This window comes from Euprymna scolopes, chromosome 10 (genome assembly GCF_053919585.1).
Source record: "Euprymna scolopes isolate OS-2025 chromosome 10, ASM5391958v1, whole genome shotgun sequence".
NCBI lineage: Eukaryota > Metazoa > Mollusca > Cephalopoda > Sepiida > Sepiolidae > Euprymna > Euprymna scolopes.
The window spans coordinates 20656577-20670947 of NC_136491.1; the positions used below are offsets into that span (position 1 = coordinate 20656577).

The 14371-nt window shown below is 33.0% G+C and overlaps 1 protein-coding gene across 1 annotated transcript in view; it reads left to right on the forward strand.

The window, feature by feature from the left end:
* Nucleotides 1-14371, forward strand: part of LOC145286372 (PR domain zinc finger protein 12-like) — a 78144-nt gene that overhangs the window by 58414 nt on the left and 5359 nt on the right. The window contains exons 4-6 of the mRNA XM_080135305.1: nt 10099-10216; nt 11239-11264; nt 12105-12312. Coding sequence (XP_079991431.1) covers nt 10099-10216; nt 11239-11264; nt 12105-12312 — 352 coding nt within the window. The remainder of the gene's footprint in view (nt 1-10098; nt 10217-11238; nt 11265-12104; nt 12313-14371) is intronic.

Consider the following 14371-nt stretch of genomic DNA (forward strand, 5'->3'; position numbering starts at 1 on the left):
TCGAGATTTGACATAAGGAGTATTGAGATTTGGAAAAATCTTTTTAATCGGTTTTTGGCCAGAAATTTGGCTAGCAAGGGACCAAAGTTAAACGATTTTACCGTTGACCACTCTACCAAACTCCTCCGCCAATTTTGTGTCTAAACACTTGAAATTTTAGATATAGGTTACTTGGATATGGATAGAATTTTTTAACTTGATTTAAGCCTAAAACAGTAAATGTTAAGGGGTAAAAATTGGGATCAATATTAAAAAAAAATTAACTCTCAGCCAATTTTTGGTCTAAACAAATTTTACATAAAGTGTATTCAGACATAGGGCAAGTTTTCTAATCGTTTTTTTGCCGAAAATTTAGTTGTTAAGGAGTCAAGGTTAAAAAAATTTGACCTTTGCGGTCTCTAGAAAACTATTCAGCCAATTTTGGGTCTAAACATTTGAAATTTTACATAAAGGATATTCAGACATGCAGCAAGCTTTTTAATCAGTTTTTGGGCGAAAATTTGGCTGCCAAGAGGTCAAAGTTGAAAGAGTTGACCTTTGTAGACTCTATCAACCCCCCCCGCCAATTTTGCGTCTAAACACCTGAAATTTTAGATGTAGGTTACCTGGACATGAGTAAAACATTTTATATATATATATATATATATATATATATATATATGTACATAAGTTTTGAAGAGTACATAGGGTCCGAGTAAAGCCGGGCTGAAGTGCAAGTGATATTACAAAAACAAATTATATGTATTTTAAAATCGGGAATTTCCAATCACTCTGTATAATCGATTATACTAAAAATAGTGTTGCCATAGAACTAAAAACAACTCCATTGGTTTAACGTCCATTTTACATGCTGGCATATATTGGACAACTTTTAGAAATTGACTTCCAAACTGACTTATCTCAGACCAAGTATTTATTTATCCTTCTTTCAAGTCCATCTTTATAAACCGCTCCCATATTTCCCTTGGCCTTCCCGTGTGCCGACCCAGCTAAATTAATTATCCTACATCTCCTAATCCAGGAACCCTCATCCATTCGTTCAATGCGGCCATACCATCAAAGTCTTCTTCATTAATCCAATGACCCTCGTCCATTCTTTAAATACGGCCATACTATCAAAATCTCCTTTTCTGCACGCAGGTCTTTACACGTTAGAACCCCAGTATACGGCATTAGAAAGTAGTAACAAAATACATACAGTATATAATACACATGTATATAATTAAATAACATTATAAATAACACCGTAAGGCGGGGTAAATACAGGAACTTGAGATCGAAAAAAACATCGTATTCCACATCGTAACCTGAAAAAAAAAAACATATCCTAGGGCCACCGTATCCCGGGATTCTACTTTACTGTCATCAGATCTGATCCAGTCCTTAAGATTTGCGTTACACATTTCTCTCCATGCAACGCATGTCTTCAACCCTCACTGATCAGATTCCACTTTCGTACATCATCACACTGCATACACATGCTAATAGACTCTTCTCTTGGTTCACCGTGGTAACGCTCTGTTAGTTAGTGATGGCAAAAGTTCCTTGAACTTACTCCACTTACACTTGATTCTGGCTTTCACACCAGAACCGGCTCCATCTTGTGCTCCAATAATATCACCAAGGTAACACATTTTCTGAACAATCTGAATAAGACATGCTCTCTCCATAAGTGAGTTATCATTCGTCCGTTTTATACTACTTGCACAAGCGCTGTTTTACAATTTGTCATTGTGCTAAGGGAGACAACTCTCTTTTACTAAGAGATTCGTTCATTTTTCTCATCTCATGATTTAGGACGCGACGATATTTTTTTTTATTAAATCAAAACATAAAAAAAAAGAAAACTGCAACGAAAATTATTTTTAATCTAACAAAGTTGATAACAGTAATTATACGAAATGTAGTCTGTACGCGACTATTAAGAGAAAACCAACGTTATTTTCATTAGATTAAAACATTTTAAAAAAGAAGCTGCAGCAACGTTTTTTTTTTTTTTTTTTTTTTAGATCAAAAGTAAATGTTATCATAAGGTTTTTTAAAAAATTAGTCTTTAACATTAAAAAATATAAAATAATGAAACTCTTTAATAAAAGAAGGATGGAGCTTTTAAAACTGCGGCGACTTTCTTTTTAATTTTTTTTCTTTACTGTAACAATATTAATAACACCAACATCAACTTTAACATAACAAAAAAATGAAAATGCCATAATAGTTGTAGACGAATTGTAAACGTAGCTGTAAAAAGTTTAATCCTTGTTTTATTAAAGAGTTTAATTCTTGTTATTTTTTTTTAAGTTAAAGACTAATTTTATAAAAACCTTACCATAACATTTACTTTTCGAATCAAGTGTCCTAAATTATGAGACGAAAAAAAAAAAAAAAAAAAAAAAAAATGACAGAATCTCTTAGTAAAAGAGAGTTGTCTCCCCCTGCACAATGAACGATTGTAAAACAGCGCCCTTGCACAACGGAGAAACCGTATAAAATAAGAGGAGGGAGGTCAAACAGCACAGAATGGTAGAAGGTTAGAAACAAAAACTCAGTAAAATGTGGATCTTTGATTGTTTTGTTTTACGGCATATCAACACTTTGCGGGATATTTAACGCCGAATCCAGTCATTTTGTCACACACACACACACACACACACACACACACACACACACACACACACACACACACACACAAAATATACGCTTAAAGTTCTTTATATCTTAAAATAAATATTCATGGTGTTTTGTTTGGTTGTTTCGTAGAGAAAAATTGGGGTTTGTATTACTGTACACATAGATTCGAAAAAGTTGTCAAAAAAACAAATATATAACAAATAAATGTTATCAAAGGAAAGATAAGTTACTTTTCTACCCAACTGGATATGTTTTTAGTGTTTATATTTAATGTAATATGTTTATTCAGCTCGAAAAGCATACAGTGTTTACCGACGTATTGGAAAATTCAAAATGGCGGAGACGGTACGTTTGGGAAAAGCAATTATAAATAAAAAACCAGTCAAAATACTGTTAAAAACCCGCCGAATATATGTCAGCCTATGTCACGGTAACATATATTGAACGGGTTTCTAACAGTATTTTGTCTGGTTTTTTATTTAAACTCATTTTCCCAAACTTACCGCCTTAAAAAGAGAGTCGGCTGCCATTAAAAATTTTCCATTACATCGGTAAACACTGTATGTTTTTCGAGCTGATTAAACATGTTACATTATCCAGTTAGGTAGAAAAGTAACTTATCTTGCCTTTGATAACATTTATTTGTTATATATTTGTTTTTTTGACAACTTTTTCGAATCTATGTGTACAGTAAAACAAACCCAAAAATTGTTTGGTTTGGTTTTTGGTTTTGCATAACAGGATTGAGTTTTGAAAAAGGACAAAACTATAGCATCAATGTTTGGTGTATTTTAGGTTAGTAAGCCGGTATCTTCAGACAGCCTGATCTGCTAGCACCATCATTTTATAGTAAAGCATTCATAAAGTTCGCCCGCCATGTTGTTGTTCATTTCTTGTGGCTAAAAATTTTACTCCGGAAAGACCAGTTTATCTCTCCAGAAGAATGTTAATTATAATGTGAAGACTTCAAGTTCACCGCTTGACCACTGGGAATAACAGGACGGCCTTTCCAGCAGATACGTCGTGTCGAATCCAGCCAAACTAGTCGACAATTGACATCTGAAAATAGGTCTAATTGGAACAATAATTTTTTTCAAACATAACTAAATACCAGAACTAATGAATATTTATGCGTTTATTTTGTGTTAGTAAATTATATCGTTGATTGATTCCACTTTTGACCAAGAATAGATATTTTATTTGTGAATCGCATCATTTTTTTTTTTTTAGAGGGAGGAGGGAATTATTGTTTGTGTATAGCTTAAAGAAAATAAATTTAAATAAGACAAAAAGCTTTAAGAAAATTACTAAAATGATAAAAAAAAATACCTTATTAAAGCAGAATATTTTTTTATTAAATATTATTACATTCTTTTTAGTTTCATTGCGAAGAAAAAAGCAAAGAAAACAAAAATAAAATAAAACGCAGTAAAAAAAAAAAAATGGAAACGAGGCGAATGGAAAATTGTTGAAATTATTATTTTTATTTTAAATAATCCTTCCAACCTCGTAACATATTTTTCTAATGTGATGTGACTAATCTGATATGGACTAATTCTACCAAATCTAGAGATCATCCCCTTGGGATTAAATCTTCCCAAAATAACAATTGCAATCATAATTCATTGAACGTTTAAGAATAAAAATGGCTGACAAAAAAAAACAAAAAACAAAAATGGGTGACCAAAATGAAATTTTTCATGAGACAAAAAGAACGTTTAGAACTATTCAAGTTTTGTTCATAATTTTGGGGTTTAAATGCTTGAAGAAATGAGCATTTCTTCTAAAAAATTTTTTTTAAGTCGGATTACAGGAATTATTTGAAGGTTGAGACAACCGTTTAAAAACGTTCGTGAAATTGTTCCAATGGAAAAAATAAAACAAATTTAAAAAAGTAAAAATGATGAAAATTAATGTCATGAATACAAAACATTAGAGAAACGCTTACTTGTATAGACGAGTGTTCCCGGAAGAGTACGAAGCTTTGTCGTTAATTTTCGGCAATTTGTATTTTATTCGAAAACAAGCGATAAATAAGACAAATAAGTACCAAATAGATTTGTGTGAATTAGTGCTTAAACTTTATTACATAATATCAATCCCACCCGTCTGTATGTATGTATGTATGTATGTATGTATGTATGTATGTATGCCTAAAACTTTCGACAGAGGCAACGGATTTTAACGAGATCAGTATTGTTTTGAAGCACGACCCTTCGGGCGACAAATATCGAAAAATTAGCTAAAAACATTAATTCCTTCACCCTCAGCTAGGCACTTTTCTACAAGGAGGGGTTCGCTTTTTTCGCCGATATTTTCGAATGTCATCCCTTCTTTTCGATTGTCCAGCCTTAATTAAACCTTCGCCACTTCCGGTTTGGCGATGGACGCAACGACAAAGACGTCACGTTTTTTTTTTTTTTAAGTTCTTTTCCTCCTTCGCGGTATGGGTTCGAGCCTGCCTACTTACTACCACTTTTTTTTTTTTTTTTGCTCAAGACACACCTCCAAACACCCGGGCTAGTTACATATAAAATAGACAAATAACAAATGTAAAGGCTTATATTTGAACATAGCACTGGTTATTGGTATAATCTTTACTATTACAAATTTCACAGGAAGGTACTTTATGTGCCTGGCAGCATTTTTAGATAGGTTTTATATCGGAATGTCTTCGATAAGTATCAATAATCGATAATCAATAATCGAAATAATCCGATGAAAGGAGGAACAGGCGATTTTGACTAAAGTTAACACCTTACACAGCCTAACATCGCAAGTACATTTGAGAAGTTTTATTACCACACAAGCCGAAAGGCCCAACATTTAAAATCAACAGTAAGTTCTTTGATATGATAGGGGTGCGGTCGAAATGAATGTTTCGCACCATGATAATGTACTTTTTTCATTTTGAACTTAAATTCAAGCCATTATCAACACGCATCAGAACAGTGTTCTGAAGGCGGACAATTCTGGAAAAGAAGCTTTGTTTATGGAATCTGTGTTTAGATTTAGGCACAGATAGAGAGTGGGGCAAATCGTATACAGTGGTTGTAGCTAATTGAGTATTTTTTATGAAAGTTTGGCAAGGGGGGGGGGGTGAAACATATATTGGAGTTCAGTCGAGCACTTGCTATGAAAATAACGATAGAGCAGAGACAGGCTCGCAACACTTTCAAAATCTGACTCGCTTTCTTTTATATAGACATAGATTTATAAATAGTAAACAATGGTGCGGGGTATATAGAGATTGCACGACTGAAGTTATGGATATGGTTTAACAAGTGAAAGTTTGTAGGCCTAAAAGTTGAAAATAGTTAAGTCTTCTCTACAGCCGACTCTCTCCTTCTCATACACACATACATTACTAGTTGTTCTTTACTCCATCCTCATGTCCATGGAAAATGCTCGACTGAGCTCCAATCCGTCTTCCCCACAATGTTTCCATCAAGAACTACCCCATAAGCATTTTCCTTCTTCGTTTGTATACAAAAAAAACAAAAAACAAAACAAAAACAAAAACAAATAGAAAACACCGCAGTTTCTATGAATGATGTTTCCTTTTAAGGACTTTTCATCCGTGGAACACATTTCTACGAGATTGATTCACTGCAGACTACAACACAGTAGTCTTCAAGTTCAATGTCAACAAACACTCGTCGAGATTAAATAATCAAATTTTGTCCATTCACCCATCTTTTTTTTTTCAATCTTCTCATTGTGTTGTTCATCACTCAGCTGGCGATAATTTAACCTTTATCCTTGCGTGACTTTTGGCCTTGATAAGTGAAGACTCATTAGTGCACATCTATCTATCTATATATATATATATGTGTGTGTGTGTGTGTGTGTGTGTGTGTGTGTGTGTGAGAATATTTCTCAACCGTTATGTTTACGAATGTTTGATCTGCAGACTTGGAAGTTGGTATATAGAGTATTCAGACATGAGGAAAACTTTTTAATCAGTTTTCATCTGAAAAAGAGGGCTGCCAAGGGGTCAAAATTTAAAAAATTGGTACGGGGGGGGCATTGGATTTTCATCTGTTTGTCAACTGCTTCCGTGCTTCATGAATACGAATGGGTGAATTGGCTCTCATGACAAATTTCTTATCTTAAGAATAAGTAGGTTTAAAAATACTTGATAAGTACCATGTCAAGCTGGCCTAATGGTTATCGTACTTGACTCACTTAAAAAAAACACAACACTCGCATGCACATGTCTCGTCTCAGTATTTCCGTTGTTTTTGTTGTTGTTTTTTACTGCATTTTTTAAAAGGAATTTAACGTTATGTTTAATACCTACAGAATTTCTGTTTATAATCAATAAGAATTTTGCATTAATTAAAATATAATTATGCGTATTTTACGACCGGGCAATGCCGGGTGGCCTGCTAGTATATATATATATATATATATATATATATATATATATATATATATATATATATAGGAGCAAACAGTTAATAAAGCATGTTAAAAAACACTTAGAAAGAGAGTTAAAAACATATTTAATCTGAAAAGGAAACACTTAATAAGTGGATAGTCCTTAATCCGCGGAGTTTCGAAGAAATACTTTCCTTCTCATCAGAGGGTAGGAATTAGCAAAATGCGGGGTCGGATTTTGCATACAAAAGTATTTGATGAAACAACAAGTAAGTCAAAGATCTTACTTGATAACAAAAAAGTGAAGCAGAGGGAATATGGTGAAGAAAAAGGTGATTACACGTGAATATATATATATATATATATATATATATATATATATATATATATATATACACACACACAGTTAGCAAACATACAGACAGGTTTTGTATTTTAGATAAGCCAATAAAAATTCATAGGCGGGAAGAGAATGATGATAAAATAAAAAAAAAGATTAATAAAAATCGACATTAAACGATAAAACGTTCCCCCCCCCCCCCTGTTCCTCTCTTTCTTCCCATCCAAATCACCCGTATCATATATAAAAAAAAAATCTTACCAGCGGATCCGTTGCAAGAATTACCCTGATTATCCTCCACCACACAAAAGATTAATTACATTTTTGACGGATCATGAGACGCGCCCATATCATCAGTTGAAAGTGAAACCGGCAGCCACCTCCTCCCAACTTTTTTGTTAGCTGCCTGCGTAATGCGATATCGTAGTGGGCGTGGAAACTACAGCTGACCGGGTACCAGCTATCCAATCAACTGCGACTCATTTTACCACCAACCATCTGTGTAGGGCGGAGCGTGAACCACGATATTTAAAACAATGGATTATAATTTAAAACACGAGAATTATAATGGCTTATTTTATGGGCAATGTTGTTGTTGTTGTTATTATTGTTATTATTATTATTTTTTATTTTTATTTTTTTTATTATTAATGTCTGTGTCTACAAAACAATTACGGATCAATTACAAATTTTTAGCCATCATGTCGCAAAACATTTTACTGGAAATCTCTTTTGGGGGATATAATTTGACTGACGCTGTTTCTATTTACCGGCGTTGCCAGGTAAAACACTTAAGAGTAGGCACGGCCAAAAAGGGAGGAGGGAGTAAGTTGTTTTTGACGGAGACTCTCTTTAAAAATCTCTTAAAACACTCTTATTTTCGGATTTTCCTTATAATTGAGCACTTTGCTGGATTTCTCCTCCCCCTCTCAAAAATAAACTAATTATATATATATATATATATATATATATATATATATATATATATATATTGTATTGGAATCGGGGAAAAAATTGGAATCGCCCCATCACTAATATATATATATATATATATATATATATATATATATATATATATTAGTGATGGGGCGATTCCAATTTTTTTCCCGATTCCAATACAATTACTGATTCCGTACAAAATTCCCGATTTCGATACAATTACCGATTCCGATTCTTTAGAAATCTCTAAATATTTAACTATATAGTTGTGTTTCTTCTCCAATCACCGTAGAAATACACATATTAAATGTGCAAATGTTTTCCTTTCACTGCTTCACTGGTGATTTCAAATCAATAAATATTTATTATTTCATCATTATTACCAGCAATGGGAGATTTAGCTTTAAACAAGCAATATCAAGTAAAAAAAGACAATTAAAAGAATCGTTTTGTCATCGGAAAATCAGTACATTCCGATGCTGATTCCGATACCGTCAAATATTCCGATTTTTCCGTTTCCCGATTCCGATTAATCGTCCCAACACTAATATATATATATATATATATATATATATATATATATATATATATATATATATATATATAACTACTTCATTTACTCACATAAAATTAATATACGAAAGTATAAATTTATGCGTAAACTTTAAGTATTTACTTCAAAAGTGCTCAATACGTAGGTAGAGCTAGTTAGTGAGTTATAAAATACATATGGCGATTAAGCTATACTGAATATTCCGCGTTTCATCCACTCTAGGACTCTTCAGGCTTATGCGCCTGAAGCCTGAAGAGTCCTAGAGTGGATGAAACACGGAATATTCAGTGTAGCTTAATCGCAATTAGTATTGAAAATGTATTCAAATTTTCAAAAACACTTATAAACCTATAAGGAAGGTATATAAAATTTTAATTATTCGACAAGAAATACAAATAAAACAAGAAAAACCCTTATTCCATGGAGTTTCGAAGAATGCAATTCTTCTCATCAGAGAAAAGAGGTTTGCAAAATATACAATAAACTACTTCATTTACTCACATGAAATTAATATACGAAAGTATAACTTTATGCGTAAACTTTAAGTATTTACTTCAAAAGTGCTCAATACGTAGCTAGAGCTAGTTAGTAAGTTATAAAATATATATGGCGATTAAGCTACACTGATTATTCCGCGTTTCATCCACTCTAGGACTCTTCAGGCTTATGCGCCTGAAGCCTGAAGAGTCCTAAAGTGTATGAAACACGGAATATTCATTAGTATTGAAAATGTATTCACATTTTCAAAAACACTTATAAACCTATAAGGAAGGTATATAAAATTTTAATTATTCGACAAGAAATACAAATAAAACAAGAAAACCCCTTATTCCATGGAGTTTCGAAGAATGCAATTCTTCTCATCAGAGGGAAGCGGTTTGCAAAATATACAATAAATTTTGCAGGTTAATGCATGAGAAGAAACAAATAATATGAAGTTTATCATATTTGAATAAAAAAAAATCATTGAACAGTTTGAAAGGATTCAAGGGGAAAAGCGAAAAAAGAAAGGGAGAAAAAGGATATGATAAAAATCCAATGGGAAAGATTGTAGTCGCGTAAATATTTCTATATTATTTAGCGAGATTTCAGGAAAACATCTTTGACGACGCTATCCATTGCGTCATTGAAATTCATTTTGATTGCTCGTCAAAATTCATTTTGAAAAATTTTTTCTAAACGAAGAAATTTTATCATAGAAATTATTTTCAACGAAGAACTCTTGTCATTTCTTTCTTTCCTTTTTTGAATCTAGGATATTCCGCCCAATCATGAACTGCTGGTATGGTACGGTGCTGCCCACCCAACCTATATGGGAATCCCAGGTGTATTTTCCTGCGAGGATTCCTTGAAACGAAATACATGGATTACAGGTAAATATAAGCGCGTTCACGTTACCTATTGTATAGGGTTCGCCATAAATAACTATATAAACTTAATGCTAACATAAATGTGAGAAGGAAGAAATATTCAACTTTAATATAGATTTTCACGGTATGAAACATGGTGTTTATTAAAACCTTTCCATGGAACTCAGTGCTTTGGCTGCACTTCTAAACGATAAAAATATATTGAATTTCAAGTGAAACAAATGGTACCTACGTAATTGTCAGGTCACAAGTAGTAACATATCCATAAATTACGAAAAACGATAAGGTAGTAAAATAATTATTAATGAAAAAAGAAATCTGTGAAAGGGCCGAAATCACTGTATTCGCTTACTAAAAAAAGGCTTATGTTGACAGGGGAGATAATTAAGTTTTGTTGCTTACGTCACGTGACAAACGTAATTCAAAATGTCGAGCAACATTTATTTCACATACAAGCTTTATCAAAAACAATTTTTCATTAATAATTATTTTTCTACATTATCGTTTTCCGTGGTTTTTGAACATCCTACTATTTGCGACTTGACAATTACTTAGGTACTATCAGCTAGAATCGAAACCAAAACATGTAACATTCCAGCCTTATTCGTTACCATCTGGGCTAAATTCATGCACATATAAATATTAAAAAAAAATAACGTTGTTAAAGGTATAAATGTATATTTGCGCATGCGTAAAAGTAATGCGGTTAGTCGACTTACGCACACCAGGCTCCAACTTTTTTTTTACAATTTTAGCCCCTTAGCAGCTATTTTTACCCGTTAAAAAACCAATTCTTATTCGTTCTATAGATTCGAATCACATATATATCAAGTTTCCATTATGAAGTTCAAAAGTTAACACAGAAGAACCTGTTCCGCACACAGACAAACAGACAAGGTTTATATATATATATATATATATATATATATATATATATATATATATATATATATATATATATAAGATTTGGAGAATTGGCTATGAGTTGAATAAATATTGAACTGGCCCTCTCGGTGGGGCATTAGAATACGCCGACTGCCCCCCTGCAGAGGTTAAAAGTCCCTCAATGGGGGTCGTGGATATGACCTTAAACTATATCCAGTGGTGAGGCCCCAGCTTGTGGACTTTGGGGAGTGTGGAGCCACCCTTTAATTACCATTGCTCCCAGGTCCACTCTGACCCGGAGTGGTAGTACCTGTTAGGGTCCCAACTGTGGGTTAAATAGAAACCGATGTGAAAACAACAAATATATTATATTAAAAAATTTTTTTCTTCAAAATCTTTGGATTCGGCATTAAATAATCCGAAAAGGGTTGATATGCCGTAAAACAAAAACAACCAACAACCAACTAAATATTGAACTGTTTGTTTTTGGATATGATGTTTGTATGTTTTTGGAGATGAGGATTGATAATTATTTTTCGTATTATTTTGATTGTTTGGATTATTGTTTTCATCTTGGTTGTTTTTTTCCCCCACAACGTTTCGGCCGATGTAACCTCCAACCGTCTTCAGGTGCATTCATACTGGATGTTATTGGTGAATGGTGAAAAATAGCGCCATGTCTATTTCTTTTTTTTTTTTTTTTAATAAACCCGGGTCCATTCCATTTTTTAAATATGATGTTTGTATATTTTTAGATGAGGATTGATTTTTTTGTATCATTTCGATTGTTTGAACTATTGTTCTCATCTTGTTTTTTTTTTTGTTAAATTGCATAATGACAGCTGTTTCTTTGTTGCCAGATTCAGCCCCAGTCAATAATAATCGAACGTTAAAGCCTCATCCGGTCCTGCCACAGACAACAGAAGCGCAACTACCTCAACTACCTCAACTGCCGAAACCGCAACAGCAACAAAGCTCACAGCAATCGACCACTAATAGGTCAAAGTCCCAGACAGGAACGACGACAACGACGGAATCTCAAATCGTCGGATCGCGACTGCACTGTGTCTTGTGTCGGCGAGGGTTCAATTCCCGCAGCAATCTGCGTTCACACATGAGAATCCACACGCTCGAAAAACCATTCATCTGCAAGTTTTGCAACCGAAGTTTTAGCCAATCGTCGACTTTGAGGAACCACATACGACTCCACACAGGTTGGTGTTCTTCACGAGATTTGAGCTGATTATTAGGTACGGGCCAAAATGGCGGAATAAAGATAGGGGGACATAGTTTTGAAACCAATTTATCATAATATTTTTTGTAGGTATCCGACTACTTTTCGATTGTTTTTGAAAGTTTAAGTCTAAAGTTAATTTCCAAAAGGAAAAAAATATTTGCACACTTGAAAAAAAAAAGTTATGAAAAATTTTTCCACCGCGAGCTAATTCAGCTTGATTTTGAAGTTAAATAAATTCATTGTAAAAATTCTTTGAAAGATAAATATTAGTTTTTCTGGGTCTATTTCAATGATAATTAGTAAAATAAAGTAAAGTACTAAGATATTGAATTAAAAAAAACCCACATCTTGTTAGTACAAAAAATGGCTTAATTAGCCCTCAAAAGCGAGAGATTCTCGCTTCGTTCAACTGAAAGAAAAGTCTTCGTCACATGAATTAGACGGAAGCCCAAAATCTTAGACAGTCGAAAGGTACTTAAAGGGAAATAGAGGTGCTGTTTTTTTTCTCCTAGTTGTGCATCCGCATATTCCTATCTTGAACGTTTGTTTAATTTTTACGATTTTTTAATTTAATCATTTTTCCATGTTCCTGCTTTCAAATTAAAAAAAAAAGTTTTATCATATAAAAATTATGTTACGCCGAAAGTTTCACATTCATGCAAGCAAAGGAAATGTTAGAATCGTACATATAAAAATTAGGCAAAACCTGTAATAAAAAAAAAGTAGAAATATTTTTTTTGCAATTATAATTTTTTGTATGAAAATATTAAATAAACAATGCTTAATTCAATGATAGTATCGGTAGTTCGAGAAATTCATTTTTCTTCGAGTTATATCGAATTCATTAATACGAACCTTAGGGTCTTTTTCGTAATATTCCTGTAAAAATTTAATAATTTTTTTAAAAAATTGTTATAATTAACGATGCTTTATTTTCATAAAAAATCAAAAATAAATTCATTCATTCTTTTTTTAATACTACTCTATTCCGTTTGCCTGCTTTCCAGCTGACTACAATCTGATTGTCTTCAAATCCAACGTAAACAAGTTCTTGTTGAATCGTCCCCCTAAGTAATCCAAGTTATAAAATTCCCACTAATGTTTACTACGCTAAAATCACAATGACTAATGTATACCCATTAACCCTTATCCTCGAGTGGCCTCTGGGCCTTGATAAGCGGTGAACCCCATATGAAAAAAAAAAAAAACATAACTTTAGTGAAAGTATTTTTTGTTAAAACAAAATAATACGTTTCCGTTAAGATTCAAATAAAAATAATGAATTAATTATATTCCGTGATCAATGTTTGATAAATACTGGAAAAATCATTAAAATTGGTTAATTTTCTGATTTTTGGTGAATTTTTTAAGTAAAGGGAGGAACCAAAATGTTTATACATTTTGAGCCTCGGCATTCATTTTGCACGTACATACTGATAACACTTTCAAATACTTGGTTGGAGGGGGGTGGGTGATATTTCTACTAAACTTTATTTGTAGTTGAGCTAATGCTCTCGTATTTTTTTAATTTTTTTTTTTATAACAAATCAACCCTTTTGGGTTATTTAATTCATAAACGTTCACGGCGAGAAGATGTGACACAAGGGTTGGAAAGTGGGATTTGAAGAGCCAGCACTCTCGTGCGCAAAAAATAAAAATGTCTAGGCAGCCTCGTCGGTATTCCCAAACGATTTGTAATAAACTAACCTCTTCTCAAATGGAGACCTCCCAGAACTGCAAACAATAAAGGCCAAGAGGAAAGAAGTCCTCTCAACAGTAATTGAAACCCTTTGGCGCTGAAAGAAATATCAGGGTTTCCCAAACTTCAGGACGCCATGGAGCCCCAGATCAGGGCAAAGGTTTTTCACGGAGAACAGTTTTCTATATTTTCACACATACACATTAACCTACAGTAAATAAAGAAGCATCTATATATTAATACGATATAACCTTTAACATACGTACGTACATGTGTCACGGTTTCCAGATAATAAATTATTCGATCGGGAGATCCTATTTATTAAAAAGGAGTATAC